Source organism: Mesoplodon densirostris, chromosome 8 (genome assembly GCF_025265405.1).
Source record: "Mesoplodon densirostris isolate mMesDen1 chromosome 8, mMesDen1 primary haplotype, whole genome shotgun sequence".
In the NCBI taxonomy this organism is placed as follows: domain Eukaryota; kingdom Metazoa; phylum Chordata; class Mammalia; order Artiodactyla; family Ziphiidae; genus Mesoplodon; species Mesoplodon densirostris.
Genome location: NC_082668.1, coordinates 84,506,171 through 84,525,300, shown reverse-complemented (window position 1 = coordinate 84,525,300; position 19,130 = coordinate 84,506,171). Strand labels below are relative to the sequence as shown.

The following is a 19,130-nucleotide window of genomic DNA, read 5'->3' as shown; positions in this document are numbered from 1 at the left end:
AAAGTCATGCTGCCAGGACTCTGAATGACTATGTAATGGTGTGTGTGTGTGTGTGTGTGTGTGTGAGAGAGAGATGTGTGTAAACATATATATGTATATACACGCACATATACATATATACATATATACAGGTACATGTAATGGATTATGAAAAAATAAAACAACTTTTTAATGCTTGTGAATTCTATGAAACATATACAGGCACAGTAAAATTTTTCTGGATGAGACACCTTAAAAACATGAATAGCTATTTAAGCACCTCAAAAATCTAAAAACATCCTGACACAAGAAGTAAACTTTCCTTTTGTGATGTGATTTCTTTTCTTGTGAGAATGAGAAGTGCAGCATGCCTTCATTTAAAATATATCCAGTAATACAGTAGAGAAACATAGAATTTCTTACCTTTACTCCCTCTCCCCAAACATAAACCCATTTACAAAAATAGTCACATATAATAGTAAACAACCTGTGAATTAAAAAGAAAGTGATAAATTCACAGCATACATTTCATAAAAATATGGCAGGTGTGGCAGTTAGAACATAAACAGTGGTGACAATTACTGTTATCAAGTGTCACGTGTTGAATTTACATAAAAATTTAACTTCCCTCCCCCCTTTAAATTGGTTCCTAGAGTCTGAGTAGCCATTACTCTCTGCTCTTCAGCAGTGTCAGCTGGTTGTGAACACAGAAACCTCCTGTCGATGTTTCTCTGGTTTGTTGAGTCTCAGTTTGCTGACCAGAGGCCCCTGTCTTGTTATAGGCACTGACCTTAAGTATACAGTTGTAAAAACAGTCAGTTTGGCATTGACCTCCTGTGGGAGTCTTGTTGACACAAACACATCACCATCACAGGCTGTAAACAATTGATCACAAAATGGAATATTTTTTGTTTCTTTTTACTTTTTACTTTCCCTGATATCTTTCCCTTTGTCTTCCTTTTCTGATTTGTCTTTTTCAAATTTTTCTTTTTCTGGTTTGGTCACACTGTCATAGGAAGGTGGAGACGTGGTAGAAGGTGTCACATCGGTCTTCTCTGGAGTTGAATTCTCATTTAGTTTATCAGTGAGGATATCTTCTTTGATGGGTGTTCCATCACCTTCTTTACCTTTGTCCTTCTTATATATACATGAAACTTTTTTAACTTTTTGCTTCAAGAGGTAGCGTCTATAAGCCCTCTGGATAACAATAGCAGACACCTCCTCTTGTTTGCGTTTCAAAGTGGTTGTAATGGGCTCATAGGAGACTTTGGAGGGGTTCGATGCCATGAATCTCTCTTCCATCTGTACTCGAAGGGCATCCATCTCTCCACTCTCACCCAAAACACGCTTTGTAAAGGCAAATAAAATGTCAAGGCAGTGGATCCTGTCCCCACTGACCATGGGCAGATCCATAGCAATGAGCTGGACTTTGTTTGGTTTTGCTATGAGAAGAGGAGGATCCAGGGCAGCCGCAAAATCAGAGAGTTTGGCGAACTCTATGAACTGGGTGGCATCGGGATCAAACTTCTCCCAAACCTCATAGAACATCTCAAAGTCATCCTCACTCAGGGGCTCTGCACTTTCTTCAGTAGCAACACTGAAGTTCTCCAGGATGACAGCGATGTACATGTTCACCACGACCAGAAATGATATGATGATATAACTGACAAAAAAGAAAATCCCCACAGATGGGTTCCCACAATCTCCCTTAACTGAGCTGCCAGGGTGATCTTTTTCAGGGTCACAGTCTGGAGGTCCACTATTAAGAATAGGTGCTAGCAATCCATCCCAGCCAGCAGAGGTGGTAATCTGGAACAGGCAGATCATGCTGTTGCCAAAGGTCTCGAAGTTGAACATGTCATCAATTCCAACCTCCCTCTTAACATAGGCAAAGTTGGACATCCCAAAGATGGCGTAGATGAACATGACCAGGAAGAGCAGGAGGCCGATGTTAAACAGCGCAGGCAGGGACATCATCAAAGCAAAGAGCAGCGTGCGGATCCCCTTGGCCCCTTTGATCAGACGCAGGATTCGGCCAATCCTGGCAAGACGGATCACTCGGAACAGGGTAGGGGACACAAAATATTTCTCTATCAGCTCAGCCAGAAACATACCTATGGAAAGCCAAGATAAAATAAAAATAAGGCTATACTTAATGGCAGCAAATGAAAATTTACATTTCTAAGATAAGCACTAACTAGTTTTACAAAGTGTGGACATGAGAATTAGGTATACACACACACACACACACATTTACATACACACAATCTGCAATATTTGTTTAGCAAAATGAAACTGGTATGTTTAGTGTTATAACATTAACACCTTTATACTAACTGAAGGTATTAATGGTCATTTTTCCTGGTTCAAGAAAAGCATCTATAAAGGACACAATGTATATGTCAGCCAAGCACAGAAATTTATGTTTCTTAAATACTAGTTCTAGTGTTTGCATAAGATTTAATGGATAAAGCATATGATTTTTGGATCAGGAATATGAGAGTTCTTATTCTTCTGAGATGGTTTTGATCCATTTTATTTGAGAGGTGGCAGAACAATGTACTGGAGATAATCCAGGCTTTCAAGACAGACAGACATACTTGGGACTGAATCCTGGCAATGATTTTATGCATTGCTAAATGATGATGATAATAGCTACTTTGCTATCGTTGTTAGGCTTAACATTTCCTAAGTCTTTTCTTTCTGCTAGGCACAGTGCTAAGTGCATTTACTTTCATAATCTCATTTAATCTTCACAACACCACTTCACAAAAATATTCCTTGGAAAACTAAGGATTGGAAAGGTGAGGTAACTTGCCATAGGTCACAGAGCTGGTAAGTAGTGAAAATAGGGAAGCGCTCGGTCAGGTCTGTATGACCCAGGAGTCTCATCCCTTAATCACTGTATTATCCTGCATATCACAGTCATCAGGATCAAATGGAATGCTACCTTATCTTTCTACTTAACCAGCAAAGTGTATAAATAGTGGAATACTGTTTTTCTCTCTGTGTATATGTTCTCTTTCCTCAAACAAGCAGAACCTTACTTCTAGCACCTGATTTAATGTCCTACACACAAACACCTAATATGTATTGATGAAATGAATTTGCTTTGAATTTTTGAACAAAATATGTACTTGTGAAAAAGAATATTACACACCATAGAAAACTATCTGAACCCAAAGATAACATGAAGCTTGTATGAGTGTGAATATATATAAACACACAACATGATATTCCAATTATCAAGGACAATTATTTATGGACTATTTGACTACTTGTAAGGATTTATATGTGTACGTGTGTGTGAATTGTTTATTCAAAACAATACTTGTCTATACTACAAGAGTATGACTGAGTACAGGAGTATTATGCCAAAGTTGCAGTTATTTTCTTCTGAAATGAGACAAGATGATAAATGAAACCTGCAGAATATAAATTCTTATTTTTATACATCATTTCATACACAGCATGCAATTAGAGAAATGACAAGCTGAGAATGGACTAATAATTAGACTTTTATTTGAAATTTCGGGGTGAATGAGTAAGATTAGTGAAAAAAACTTTAAAGCTTTAAAACACCAATTTTCACTACTAAATTCCTTAACTGAGTAAAAGCAGCTCTTCTTACCTACAATGGAGAGAATGACCACCACAAAATCAAAAATATTCCATCCTATGGTGAAATAGTAATAACGAAGAGAGATTAGTTTCAGCACACATTCTCCAGTGAACAGAACAATAAACACCAGATTAATCCAGTACAGAATGTTTGTCATTTCTTGACTCTGGTCATCAGTTTCCACCATCATGGTGACCATGTTGAGGCAGATGAGGATCATGATGCTGATATCAAAGACTTGTTTGGTTACAAAATCAAAGACCATCCCTTGAAATTTGTTCTGAAACAAAGAGTATGTAAAGTTCATTTAGAAACTGAAAAAAAAAATCAAGTTCAACTTATCTGATTTTAATATAGCAATATGAAAATGTAGCTTTTATTAAAAAACACTCTATGTTTGTTTTACACTTGGAAGAAAATTTGTATATTGGAATATCCAACTCTTTCCAAATGTACTTGTTTTATTTATACTGTTCATGATACCAGATTTTATAAACTGATTTTATGTTGAGAACCACCTGTTAAGTTCTCAGTGCCCAGAACATCACCATGTGCACAATGGACAGTTAGTAAATATTTGCCACTATAATGAGTCTTTGTTATTGCCTGTGTTGGGGGTGAGCATCAAAATTAACTTTGAAGAACTAATGAATAAATACTTCTCTTGCTTTTTCTGTCATTTTCCCCCCCAGTTTCTCCCTTTATATACCCCCCAACCCCCAGCAAAGCCAAAGCGTCTTAAATTCTACCTTAATTCTACCTCAAGGTTCAGTTGAGAAGATGTTTTTAGAATTATAGTTCAAGAAAAAGGACATTAGTGGAATAGTTGGTGAATTCCAGTTAAATTCTACATTTTATTTTATGGTATTACAGCAAGATTAATTTCTTAGTTTTGCTAACCAATCTATGGTTATGTAAGAGGTTAAAATAAAGGAAAGTAGGGTGAGGATTTTGTGAGGTAACTCTTCTATAAGAATAAAATTATCTTTAAAAAATTACAGTTCACAATTCAAATGTTCAAACTCTGCCCTATTCAATTTGGACCTTATTCCAAGCACTAACTGGCCTTACGTCTTGTTTATGAAATTAAGTCCTCATCTTGTAAACCAATAAGCCCATTGGACCCCATTTTCTTCATTTTTGCCTCTATCTTCTTGGTACTGAGGCACTCTAGAGCTTGGGCCTTGGCTTACCTCTGCTAGGTTGTCCTCTACCTTCTCAACTAGAACTACAGACGTTCTGCTACCTCTACGCTCATAGTCTGCTTTCCCAGATCGACACATTTATTGGTCTGGATTCTCTATGTTAGTGTTTTGTCCTCTCCCTAGTTGAAATTCTGGGACATCAAATACCACCTGTTTGTTATATTTTGCTATTTTCTCTGAATACATATTTAGCCTGCTGGGTCGGACTTACATTGTTTCAGCTGGGTCTGTCCTTCTAGGGCCTTCTTCAACCTAATAAATGCATCTAATTCCAGTTCTAAACACTTCGTTCTTAGCTCTTATGTACTGAAGTTTACTTTTCCAAGGCTAGTTATGGTCCCCTCATTTCTACCCTTCTGATATCTCCTACCACTCTTGTACCATATCATTTTATCTTGTTTATCTGTCTCCTCTGTCCTAACACCTCTGTCAAGGGGTATTATCAGACAGCCCTTCTCAGTCTGGTGAATCCTAACTCAGTTTTAAGTTTTAAGCACTCTGTGATCTCAGAAAACTTTGTGCTTATATTTGTCATAAAAGTGATGACATTTTATGACATCAATTGCTCTTATTTAATTAAAACCTTTTTGTCTTCCACAGATATAGCACCTACAGTGTAGTAGATTCAAAATTGCATAAAGTCAGAAACTTGGTGTTTATTTTCATATCAGCATGATCAATAAAAAGCTCCTTAGATTCCCTGTCCATTTAGTTTTCCAGTGGATTACCTCAACGTACAACTCCAATTCCCAGTTATAGATCACTGTCTCCAATTTAAATCCCAGAATATGCTGGAGGAAGCTATATAACCTTGGAGGCCTTGTTCACCAAAGATTTATGTTCTCTCACTTTACCTTGGCCCTTGACAATGATTAGCAATCCTTTGTCCCTCACTTGGTCCCAGGATAATTTCAAACTTCTCAGAAATTTCCCATTCTCTTGCTCTCTATTCTCCTTTTTTGAGAACAACAAAGTCAACTGGTGTAAAGAAACTCTTCTACTTCCTTTTTCATTTCATATTATCTTGTCTCCCACACCTATCTTTTTATATATTACTCCAAATTCATTGGAGGACTCAGTCCCTTTTGCTCTCTAACCTAGACTACACTATTCTTGAGCCACATCCTGCACAACTTTATTCTATATTTATTCCCTTTCCCTTCAATCTCTTCTTCTCCAGAACTCCTGCTTTGCTCTGAACCTAATCTCTCAATCTTTAGAAACTTTATTTTACAGCTTCTTCTAAACATTCATTCTCTTTCAGACTCCTTTTTTGATTGTAAAATTCTGTAAACTAGCATCCCCAATTTTTTCTCCATTCATGTCCCTACTTCATATTCTGCATGACACCACTATTCATCCAGTTGTGTGAGGCAGAAACTCATAAGTCATCTTTGTTGCTTCCTTCTTCATCTCTCATATTCAATTAATAAACCTTTTAATTTCATTCCTGTGATAGCTTACAAATCCATCCATTTTATTCATCTCCACACCATTCTACCTATCATCTCTGAAATAGTTCCAAAACGAGCCTACAATGCACATACTGCCTCTGTCAGTGCTGGTTGAGTGATATTCACAAAACCCAAACGAACCAGGTCCCCTTCAATGGCTTCCCATTGCTCTAAGGACAAAGACTGCTCTTGAACACGGCGTATGAAGCCCAGAAAAGTGTGGACCATCCTAACCTCTTCATTCTCCCCATGTCCCAAATGAACCCCCAACCTCTGCACTCCAGCTCACTGGCTTTCCTACCTCAGGGCCTTCACATATACATTCCTCTTCTCTTCCCACATTGCCTACTGACGCTTCCTCATTCTTCTCCATGCCTCAGGTCATGCTTCAGTGAAGCCTTCCCAACTTCCCTGATTCATCAGTCCCCTCTTCCTTATCAGCTCTCATAGCCAAATGGATCTTTCCTTCTTCGATATTTCTATATTTGTTGGGGTGACTATTTGATTACCAAATAGACTCTTTATTGTTCGATATTTAAATCCGAATGTTTAGCATAGGACATTGATAATGAATGACTGAAAGGATGGATTTTACCAAATCATTTCTTAATTTGCCAAATTGTTGCCAATAATAGTCTAGTTAAGTGCACTGATCATTTCCTGTGCATCCCTGTCCCTGTCCAGGTAAATCTATGTCATTTGATGTAATTAAACAGCCATTTAAAAATTTCTTTCTCAATCATTTATCTACATATATATGTTGCCTATTGATAAATCTCACTCCTTCACTGATTTACCTCTTCCTATAATGGTGAAGTGCCCAAGGCTTCATGCTCAGCACTTTTTGGGTCTTTTTTTTTAATATATATATTCTAATTATCTTTCAAAAATGAATCTAAGCTTCAGAGCTCAACTGAATTATGTCTGACAATGACAACTCTAAAATCTTTGTCTCATATTCATAAGACCTAATTTTTCCAAATGCCTTTATAAGACTTTATGTTAGTGCAATCAGTAATTTCACAAAACATTAACTGTTTTACATTTTTCATTATCTACATGTCCTCCCTCTTTTCCTATATTTTATAGCTGCCTCATTCCACTGAGTCTTCTTGTTGGCTCATTTATTTCCTATGTTCCAGTCCTATTGGCATGACCCCATATTGTGGACTCATCTTCTTGTATATAAGTGTTCATCTTCTTGTCCAAGGCCCAGCATTATTTTGTCTCTAACATCTTCTCATGCCAGTCTCTAAAATTCTTTTTCTTCACATTACTATGCTGTTCACTTAACTATATTATATTTTCATTTGGCTTAATTAAGATTGATTTCTTCAGACTCATAGTGGTAACCTTGACTCATTTAACCCAGAAAACCTTGTGTTTACTACTCACTATTTCAAATATATCACTATTCTCCACTGCAATATTTATTTCCATGGCTTTGGAGTATATGTTTTCTTATATAGGGCATTACTCTGCTTTACTCCCCATCCATTCAAGTTGTATTATTTCTCAAAGAGTAGGCTCAAATTGTCCATTCCTAATGTTTTGTCCAATATAACTATCCACTTTCTTTGAGTTTTGGCTAACTTACAAACAAAACATGGGCATGGCCAGTTTTAGCTTGGCCAGTTTTACACCGTCACTAATGGAGTCATAGAGTCATGGTTCCTTGGGAACAGTGGATTGCCTTGTACCATGTATACTTTGGGGGAGGACTTCTGAAACATAGAAAAACTCAGGAACTCTCCTGACAACAATTCCTTGCAGAAACCAAACAGAACCAGTAGTCATTGGCAAATATACAACTGGAATAGCCATAAAAAGTCTTAAAGAATGATGTCATCTGATTTAGGGGCAAGATGCTAGGAGGAAATAGATTTTTCTTAAAAATCAGGAAAAAACAAGACCTGTGACTTTTTCCATTAATGATTCCATTCAATCTGCAGAGTTGGACAGAATATGGGGCATATCCAAGAGGTACCAATTATCCCAATTGGTCCCCACTGCACTCTGAGAACATTCAGTATTCCCACACTATGTATATATGAATATGTTTTCTTCTCTGCATTATTAGAAGCTCCTCAATGACATCAGTCCTATGGAATAATATTGGCATATAAGTCTGAACATTATTATTAATATGTATTTTATGTCTGTATATAAAATATATTACATAATTTCTACATAGTATGTATATATAAATTACAAATACTTAGGCTATTTAGGCTAGCTAGTCACATTGCTAAGGCAAAAACTTTGTTTTGCAAATGCACAAAAATTAGTATCTAGCAATTTGGGCTGTAAAAGTGATAGATAGCATAGCTTTTATTGATGACGAAAGTATGTTATTCTTACAGCAGGTCGAGGTATGGGTTTTTGTGGTTTCTTTGAACCCAGTTTTTTCATTGCATTGTAGTATTTCTTCTGTTCTTCTGTCATAAAAATGTCTTGACCTCCAAAGTAAAGAAATGAAAGAAAAACTTGTAAAAATCACGTTCTTTGCTAGCTACAAAATTCATCTTAGTAATTGTGTGAAAAATGGCTCCACATTCTATTCTAATGCTACTAATTAATATTAGAATAGAATTTAAAAATATATATATATATTTTAGAGATGCATATATTCAATGCATAAATTATGCCACATTAGTCAGATTTCTATACTGGAAATATCAGTACATGCTATCTGAATTATCAATCACTTAAAAACTCATAGATGATTAAGTCTCTCAAAACAATTTCTGAATTTTATATTCTTTGTTTTTGTTGATTGCATTTGGAGCCAAAAGGAAACAGTGTGATATGTTTAGTTCACATTTTAGAGTAAAGATGAAGTTTTAGTATACTTATCTTCTTTTTCTGTTGGTTGAAGTTATCTATGATGACACCAATGAAAAGATTCAGAGTAAAGAATGAACCAAAAATAATAAAGATGACAAAATAAAGATACATGTACAGATTGTCTTCATACTTGGGTTGTAATTCTACCTACAAAATATGAAAAATGATAACTATTAGACCTAATCAGTGTTTCATAAAAAAGACATCAGTGAATTTTCGATTCTCAAAGCATGTCTCTATCACTGGAAATTAAAAAAATTAAACAGATTTTTTGAAACATCAAATCTAACACCTATTGAAGAGTCTCTAATAAGGTTCACTGACTTGAGAAAATGAAACAACTCATAGAAAAGTCTGAATAATTAAAATTAATTTCACCAATAAATGCCTAGATGATGAATGCACTTTCAATGCAGTTTCAAGACCCCAATGGGGCATGCAAAGTGAGGATTTCCTCTTCCTACAGAAGAGGTGTTGTAGTCTCACTACTCTATGTTAAAACTTTCAAATTTTACCCTCTCTGACTCAGCTTCTTCATCTGTAAAATGGAAAAATATAGAACCTACTCCTCATATGGTAGTTGAGAAGGTTAAATGTTACTATTGTATATGAGAGGTGTTAGAACAGCACCTGGCCAATAGTAATAGGTTAAGAGTAAAGGTTTGATTTCTATTACATATTTCTGTTGATAGACTAGAATTATTACTGTACGTGTGGACATAGGTACAACAGTAGGATCCTTCCATCCTGAAAATGAGTCTATTGATTCATCCTATTCAGCAGGCCTTAGACATTGTTTTTGTAACAATGATGCCCTCTCATCCAGCACAGTTCTGATGAAAAATGTATGATTGTTGGTTTGGGCTTCCCTGGTGGCGCAGTGGTTGAAAGTCTGCCTGCCGATGCAGGGGACGCAGGTTCGTGCCCCAGTCCGGGAGAGTCCCACATGCCGTGGAGCGGCTGGGCCCGTGAGCCATGGCCGCTGAGCCTGCGCGGCCAGAGCCTGTGCTCCGCAACGGGAGAGGCCACAGCAGTGAGAGGCCCGCGTACCGCAAAAAAAAAAAAAAAAAAAAAAAAAAAAAAAAAAAAAAGTATGATGGTTGGTTTAAGCTTTGGCTGTAATCTGTAGTTCAGGTCTCACAGGACATTGTTCTAGCCAACTCAGTTAACTAGTCACAGGTGACAATGAATGCAGGTAATGACCCATTGTGTCATGAAATCAATTTAGAGGGTAATGGCCAACATGGAATTTTTTTTTCTAATGAAATTGGGTAAAATAGAAAATATTGGAAATATTGTAAAACTGCCTATTCTTTGATAAGACTTCTATTTTATTTATGCATGTGTGTAGTGGACAGTGATATAAAATATTTTAAAATGTCTTAAAGTTAAATACAATGCAAACACAAAAGTGCACAGTACATAAGTGTTAGATGTAATAAACTCTTTTAAAGTGAACTTTACAACCCAAGATGTCAGAAACCCTTGGTGTATCCTTCCCAAACATAAATTCTACCATTCCTGCTAGAGGTAATCATTATCCTGACTTTTACACTAATTATTTCCTTGCTTTTTCTCTAGTTAGAACCTAAGTATGCATTCTTGAACAATAAGGTTAGTTGTGTCTACATTTTGTCTAGTAGACACATTTGTTATAACAGTTACATTTTAAGATTCATCTGCATTATTATGTGTACTGGATTCATATATAATTTTCAATACTGTTTAATATTCAATATTTGCCTATTTCTACTACTTTTGAGCTGTTTCCAGTTTTTCACTAATGCAAAAAAAGTTATGCTCATTCTTATACATAGATTCTCCTATATATGTACACAAGTTTCTATAGAATATATTGCTAAAAATGGAATTGTGGGGTTAAAGAATATCTTGAACTTCAATGGATAATGTTGGTAATGCTCAACTTTTTTAAAGGAATATTTATCCATTTCCCCCCAACCAGGGTACTAGAGTTCTTGCTGCTATTTATTCTTAGCAGCACTTGGTAATGTCAAACTTTTTAATATTGCCAATCAGGAAGGTTTGCATGTAATATCTAATTTTGGTTTAAATTTGCATTTCTCTATTAACTAATGAGAGTAAGAGTGAATAATTTGTCATAATTATAGTGGCCAATTGGACTCCATCTTTTGTGAAGTGCTTGAATGCTGAGGGGTTACATAGCAGATAGTGTATGCTAGGTTATTAAGGAAGAAACTGAAAGCAAGTTGTGTGTCATGTAGGTTATTGATAAGAAAGGTGGAGAGAATTTTAAATGAATTAATCAAATAGGTAGGAAACCACTGCAGAAAATGAGATAATGTAAGAAAGCCAGCACAGTGAGTGGTAATAAATAATAAATAGTAACTATTATTCAAAAAACCCATAACTGGGATTCCTGATAGTAATAGATACAATGCAGGGTGTTAAGTGCTCTCATTCTTTTTTTTTTTTAAATAAGGTGAAAAAAAATCAGGAATTCTTTCTAAGTTACCACCTGGTTTTTGGTGTCAGGAATATAATATTTTGAGCTTAATTATTATACTCTGGCAATATATAAGAAGCCAATCTCTTTTTCAAAATGTGATTTCCTCCTTTATTGTTAGCGAGAAATTAATGGAGATGATACAAAAAATTTCAAAAGTGCTGATGTGTATAAGGTAGATTATGAAAGTCCCTTTTTCTACCACAAAAATCTCACTTCCCAGAAAGAAACACCATTAGGATTTTTTTATATGTTTATTTTGTTTTCTGTTTGCTTTTTTCACCATTAGTCAGATCCTTCCTATCAGAGGAAAGATCAAAAGCTGGAAGAAATCTGTGACAGATGAAGAAAGTGCCTGTGCAGGCTTTTAATTCATGGCCAGAACTATGAGAACCAAAAATAAGATGTCTCATTTTACAAATAGAGTCAACAAATTTTTAAGTGCCAGATACCACGCTAGATACTAGGAAAGATATGTTAAAAGATCCACAGTGAGTAGAGAAATACATTTAAATCAAATTTTGGAAAGTGTAATGTAAGGTTGAATATTTTATTTTTCTAATATAGATGTAATCTATAAATTTACCTATGATTTCATTTTATTGACAATATCACTAAATAACAACGCTGCAGAAATATTCACTGGATCAAATTAAACAATTTTCTCTCTAAACAGACTTACATTTCGTGAATCAACAGCTGCATACATGATATCCATCCATCCCTTAAATGTGGCCTGTAAAAAAAGTCACATCATTTAATTTTTTCCCTCACAAATTATAATTCTAGAAAAGAGATTAAATATCAGATTGATTGACCAAGATTCATTAAAAACAGGTATATAAAATAGTTCTGAATTAATATTTAAACTCTTTGGGCAAAGTTTTATAACACATTCATTGGAAACTCTTCCTTTGTATTCGTCTATAACATCTTTTTATGCAACTTTAACATCTATAATGAAATCATGATGGATTACAACAATAGGCTATCATAAAAGCAATTATCAATAACTTTTGATTCTGCTGTATCTAAAGAATATAACATTAAATAATTTCACGTATATAGTACTACCTTCAGACAAATGAAAAAATATGCTGTGTTGTTTGATCTTAATGCTTTCTTTTCTGCTCATCCTTTTCTAAGTGGTATTATCACCAACCATCAATCATGATGGTTTGTTCTTGAAACTCTCCTCAGTATTGCTAAATATACTATTTTGAGGCAATTATTCTATAAGAAGCAGCATTATAATCTGAAGCAAACATATTTAATTGCAATTTACTTTTTAAAATATTTTGGTTTTGCGTGTTTGTGTGGGCATAGTAATCCTGAAGACAAGTCTTGTACATTTTTTTTCAGTTCCTCAGTGCCACAGGACCCTGAAATATTTACCTAGTGTTGGGTATTGTGTAGGTGGATCATCTCAGGGAGCATGTGGACATGACTTAGAGTGGTCAGTTGAGAAGTTGAATGGACTTTTACGAAATTATAGCAGACATAATAGACTTGACAGGAAGGTTTTCATTTGCAAGAGAGCAATCTCCCTATCTGAAAGCATTCAAACAGCAGGAAGAAAGAGGGGAATCAAGGTAGGAGTTTGTGTGAGGGTACATTTGGTTACAGTGTTGGTGAAGGTTGGGCGGGTGGAGACTTGGCGAGGGTTTAGAGACTGTCTGGTACCTGAGAAGGAGGACAGAAATCTACCACCCCTCTCCCTACCACCTTTCCAACCCCACCCTCAGGCCACTGCCTCTACTTTGCTCAGATTAGGGATGAGGGAAAACAGTAGGAACCTACACAGAAATCTCAGTAACAAAGACCTGTGCTGGGAACCTAAGGCTTAGTCTGAGAGACTATAAACTTTGTAGAGCCGTCCAGTTTTCAACATGGCACAGAGAAGACAGTTCGGCCATGACTGAGGAAGAATCTAGGCAGATGGGCTTGAGGAAGTATGTATTTGCAAACACTGAGAAAGAAGAATTTTGGACTCCTTTTCATAATACATCACAGTGAATAATAAGGTGGTTACTTACTACTTGAAGTAGAGAAAGATACCCGAGTCCCACATTATCAAAATTGACTTTCACATTCTTCCACCGGGCAGTTTGGTTGCTGTCTATGAGGGCCTTACACTCACTGTAGTTGTTGACCACGCTGACATCAAACATTTCTCCAGTGGTGTAGTTAATACAGTGATAAAACTTGCCAGCAAAGAGATTCACTCCCATGATACTGAATATTAACCAAAAGATCAGACAAACCAGAAGTACATTCATTATGGATGGAATGGCTCCTAAAAGAGCATTGACAACAACCTGGCACAGAAATGAGATGGAAAAAGAAGTGAAAAGAGAGTCAGATCTATGGAAGGACTAGGAATTTAGGCCATCATATATGCAAACTTGATATAGAAAATATGAAAATCATTCTAGTACTGAAAGTTTGATTCTCTTTTTAAAAAACTAAAACAGCTACTGCAAAAACAGTAGATTTTAAATTGGTAAAGTGAAAAGAATTTAAGAGCTAGCCATTCCTTTCTATGCAATCATGTACATACAAACATAGGAGCACACACACGAACACACATCATCTGTTTCTGGTTGTTTTTGCAACATTCAGAGAAAGTCCTAAGTAACTGTTTTAAAATATCACAAAAAAAGCATCTAAAAGTTCTTTTTTGAATAGCTAAATGTACAGAGACAGGGCATCACCATTTCCTCAGTGCTGAGGGTATGTGGTCTCAGGTTTTGTGCCCCAGGGGATGACAAATGGCAGCACAAATTCCTCTGAGTTCTTTTGTACCACCTTTCTAAATGAGTGTTAGATTTCCACAGCTGACCTACTTTTTAGCCATCTCAGCCTTCGTTTGAAAGCTAAAAGGCCAGATTTGAACTTTAAAAGGCTCAAAATACATCATATGGAACCGGGAAGAAAAATGATGAGGAACGATGTGGTGGTTTCAAATTACAGTGAGTGGAATTTCGTGCACGTTTATAAATGGAAGAAACATAACTAATCTTGACTCACATCAGAAGCCTACACAACATGCTAGAAATTTCCCACAGAGTGAAAAAATCTAGTTAGAAGCAATCTAATTGTTTCTAATTAGAAGCAACCATTCAGGCATTATGTTCTGTTTGAGCGCCTCCAACAATGTCAAGTTTATGGATGTCTGACAAATATTACTGATTGATTGGTTATGTGAGTCTGAATGTAGAAGACACAAATTCAGCATGGATTTGTCATGTCTAAGGTTCAAAGCAGCAGTTTGTTCTCAATTCTAATTCCAACAAATTCTAAAGCATTTGGTCTTACCCTCATTCCTTCAAACCGGGATAAGGCTCTCAATGGCCTCAGAGCTCTTAGTGTTCTGAGGGATTTGATGGCACCAAGTTCTGAGTAACCCAAAGCATTTGCAGTTAAGCTAACCAATGAGACCTATACAGAAAAAGCAACACAGTTTTCTCATTTACAAACAAAAATGCTTACACAATTCAACCTTGCTTTATGTAATAAACCAGTAGTTCTCAAACTTTAGTGAGTATCAGAATCACCTGGAGAGCTTGCTGTAAACACAAATCGCTGGCCAAGGTTTGAGGTGGGGCCTGAGAATTTGCATTTCTTCGAGTTCCCAGGTGAGGCTAATGATACTGGCCTGTGAGCCACACTTTGAAAACCACTGCTATAAACTTATGAAAAAGAAGAAGCTATATGTTTTTTTTTTTCAAGATTCTTGGCAAGAAAATTTTTTAAAATTAAATGTAAAGCAAGAAAAAGAATGACACCGAAATGAAATTTTCATCTATAGATCTGCAAAACTTTATCATTCCTCATATTACTGAGCAGACCTGAAAGAGAAATTAAAACTTAGTACAAGTATGCAAGTAAACTACGCAAACCACTATTGACTCTGAATATAAACACATTCAGAAAGATCTAGGTTTCTAAACAGTGGCTTAGTCTTCCTGTAAATGTCAGTGTGAGGGCATAAGATCATTAATTAGGGAAAATTAAAATAATTCAGTAAAAAAATGTTGAGATTTTAGTATAACTAATTAGAAATTGTCAGAAAAATGTTTTCTTTAGTCATTTACACAGATGACTAATGCAGTTGATAGAAGTTCTAAAATCTCAGCTAAAAAGGAAAAGAACAACTGCCACAGGTGGCACAGAAATGTCTGATTTCCTTTGAAAATACATAGAAAACTCATTAAAGCTATATAAACTAAAAAAAGATATTTTCTCCTAAAGTGCACCTGAATTTCAAAAGTAGAAAAATGAAAACAGATGTGTAATATAGGTTTTAAGAATATGGTGTTAGTGTATATTTAAAAAATACATTTTTTTAAGAAAAATAAGTGAAGCACAGAGAAATTTTTAAAACAAAACTTGACTTATTCGAACTAATTTTGCACATGTTCTCTGAGATAGAAAAACCTTTAAATTTAGAAAAAATTAATCTATAAAAATTTCTGAGGTGGTTTTTATATTTTTCCTAAAATCTAAACTCAGGCTTTGTAAGTCGCCTCTTCACAGATAACTGAAAAATAGTTACTGAATTATCATTTGTTGTGAAGATCTTCTACATATAAAACAAGAGGATCTATAGTACTTTATCTTCTCTAAAGACAAAATGAAAAAGAGATAGGCATAAATTAAAAGAGGAAAGATAAAAGTTAGACATAAGAAAAAAACTTCTGAACCGGGGCAGTATTTATTGGCTAAAGAAGTAGTAAAATATTCAATTTTACATGTCTTGTGTAGCTGAATATGAAAAGGAGATACCTGTAGACCCTCTTCTCTTTTTGATCTTTATTGGTCTTTGGCCTGTAAATAGTAATCTCCTTCTATTCCATCACTGACATCTCCACCAAATTTCTCTCCCTGAAAGAGCGAGCTTTTCTTGTCACTTTCCATAGACAATTCTTTAGAGATTCATTACTAAATCATAAATCTATATCTATATCTATATCTATATCTATATCTCTTTGTATGGCATCTCAGGTCCTTCAACCTCTTCTCCAACTTACCTTTCTTACCTTATCATCCAATTACAGAACGCTTTCCCTCACTTGTTTTGTGAACAAGCCCTGCTTGGCATGCATCAGTGTCTTTAAGGCTTTGGTGTCCTTCCCCTCATCTGTACCTGCTGACATGTCATTCCTCAAAAGCCAGCTCACACTGCACTGCCCTCATGAAGCCTTTGCTCCTTCCTCAGTGAAGCACACGGCACTTTTAATATAGATGTCATCTTCTCGTTGTATACTATCTGTCCTCACTAGTTGTCTGTAAGCTCCCATAGGCCCAGAAAAATGGTATTCATATTTGTCTCTTCCATAACAAAATAGATGCTCAATAAATATATTTGACATAAAGCAAAGTATTGATTAGTTTATTACATTATCATAATAGTTTTCTTAAATCTAAGCAGGTAAATATCAGGATATTCTAGGTAATATGAGTAGCAGCTTATAGACTTCAACTAGATTTCTCTTAAGAATTTCTTTATATCTAGGTAGTGTTGACTTAATGCCTTTATTGTCACATAGATATATTAAATGCCAGATATTTTTATTAAAAATCATAACCACATGCAGAAAATAAAGAAAAGTATCATCCATAATATCATTATACAAATAAAATAACTGGTACTATCTTGGTATATTTTTCCTTTGTTTGTAATGTCCACACATATGTGGTTTTAAGTATTAGTTATTGTCTTATTTCATTGCCAGTAAACTTTTGATATAATTCTGCATGTAGCTCTATATGTTATTTGAGAATAGATTTGCTTTAAGCAGATTCAAGGGGAAAAAGATATTTTTGTCTCTTAAATTCAAAGAATACTCTTTGTCTCTTACAAATTTTTTCCTCTGTTTGTTGATTAGAAAACTCCTACTAAATTAAAAGTTGATATATTTTTCACCTGAAGTTGTAAAAAATAATTTTCTCCATGAAATGGTCAATTTTTTTCTTTGCTAACATCATACATAAATTTTATATTTCAAAATACATCTTTAATTGCCAAGGAATTATTATTATCTTTAAAGTGCACTACTTAATACATTGTGCTTTCCTGAAAATTCCAGAGTCCTCCTCCTCCTCCCTTAGCTCTGAGCATCACCCCGTCCCCTCCCCCCAGGTTTCCTGTCCCCTATTCTTACTGGCTCGCCTAGTCTTTTCTAGACAAAAGGCCTTTAAGTTCCTTTCTAGTCTTTCAAAATGGACTATTAATTTAAAAGAGGTTTAAGAAGTAAATCTTCAAAACTAAATGAAAGTGATTTAAAAAAAATTTTTAGTTAAGATATTATATGCATTAAAAAAGGTGAGATCTTCCTCAAAATTTTCCCTCAAAAATCAGGGAATAACCTCATATTCATATTTTTAAAGCTTTATATTCTGATACTGCCTCTTTATTTTCAACACCATCGTGGTTTCACAAAACTTTTAAATAATTGGTCCATAGCCAATCTGTTTCTACCATCATACAAATCAAGAAGTGTCTCTTGCTATTTGGACTTTCAAATTTTTTTGGAATTAGTAATCCACCTGTGGGACAAACACTTTGCAACAGGCTCTGGTGATGATGAATATAGTAACATCAAAGATGCCCTTGAAGAATTTAAATACAGTTATTGTATGAAATGTGAGAGTGATAAAAGCAAAACTTCTATGTTAATATATTATTTTGTATAACTTGGAATCTTAAATATTAATTTAAACTAAATCAATACATACAATAAGTTCCATTTGACTGTTTCATCTCTGAAAGTATATACACCTAAACCAGCAAAAAAATTGTTTTGGGGCATTTTCTTATTGGCATGATGGGAACCATCATTTATATTTGGGGCCATGCAGTACTTACTGAGTGCCTTTTATGTGCCAGGCACCATTGCTAGCACATATCACTCACATGCCAACAGAATGAAACAAGAATGTGCAGAATACTCACATCGACAATCAGGAAATCTAGCCAGCACCAGGCATTGGTAAAATACATTTGAAAGCCGTATGCAACCCACTTGAGAAGCATTTCCAGGATGAATATATAAGTGAAAACTTTGTCAGCATACTCTAACATGGTCTTAATGGTTTTTCGCTGTTCAATATATATATCTTCAAAGGCCTGTAAGTGAAAAAGCTTCACTGAATTTCATTTTCAAAAACTGTCTCTAATTGGTATTTTATTAGAGAAAAACATGCTGCAGCCTCTTCTCAGGTGCTTAAGGGTAGAACACTTTGTGCTTCCCAGAGCAGCACTTTGCTTTATAGTTATCTATATGCAAATGACTGTTGACTGAGCATTTATCAACCAATTAATTCAAATAATTTTTATATTTTGGTATCAGGGTACCCCAAAAGAGCTTAAAATTTTTGAGATGCTGCCAGCTGCTTCTCTCTACAGCAGGAGGCAGAAAATCATCTGCAAGCAGATCTGCTTTGTTCAGTGCAGAGTTGTGGACTGTAGCCCTTCAGTAATGCAAATGTAAGGCAAGGAGCCCCCTTAGCCTGGGAAAGGGAATGGATTATGA

The 19,130-nt window shown here is 35.3% G+C and overlaps 1 protein-coding gene across 1 annotated transcript in view; it reads right to left on the bottom strand.

The window, feature by feature from the left end:
• Nucleotides 1-897: 897 nt before the first annotated feature.
• LOC132495326 (sodium channel protein type 2 subunit alpha-like) overlaps nt 898-19,130 on the bottom strand; it is a 91,035-nt gene continuing 72,802 nt past the window's right edge. The window contains exons 20-27 of the mRNA XM_060107139.1: nt 18,551-18,724; nt 14,911-15,033; nt 13,629-13,910; nt 12,275-12,328; nt 9,117-9,254; nt 8,622-8,726; nt 3,611-3,881; nt 898-2,093 (exon numbers count right to left, since the gene is read on the bottom strand). Coding sequence (XP_059963122.1) covers nt 898-2,093; nt 3,611-3,881; nt 8,622-8,726; nt 9,117-9,254; nt 12,275-12,328; nt 13,629-13,910; nt 14,911-15,033; nt 18,551-18,724 — 2,343 coding nt within the window. The remainder of the gene's footprint in view (nt 2,094-3,610; nt 3,882-8,621; nt 8,727-9,116; nt 9,255-12,274; nt 12,329-13,628; nt 13,911-14,910; nt 15,034-18,550; nt 18,725-19,130) is intronic.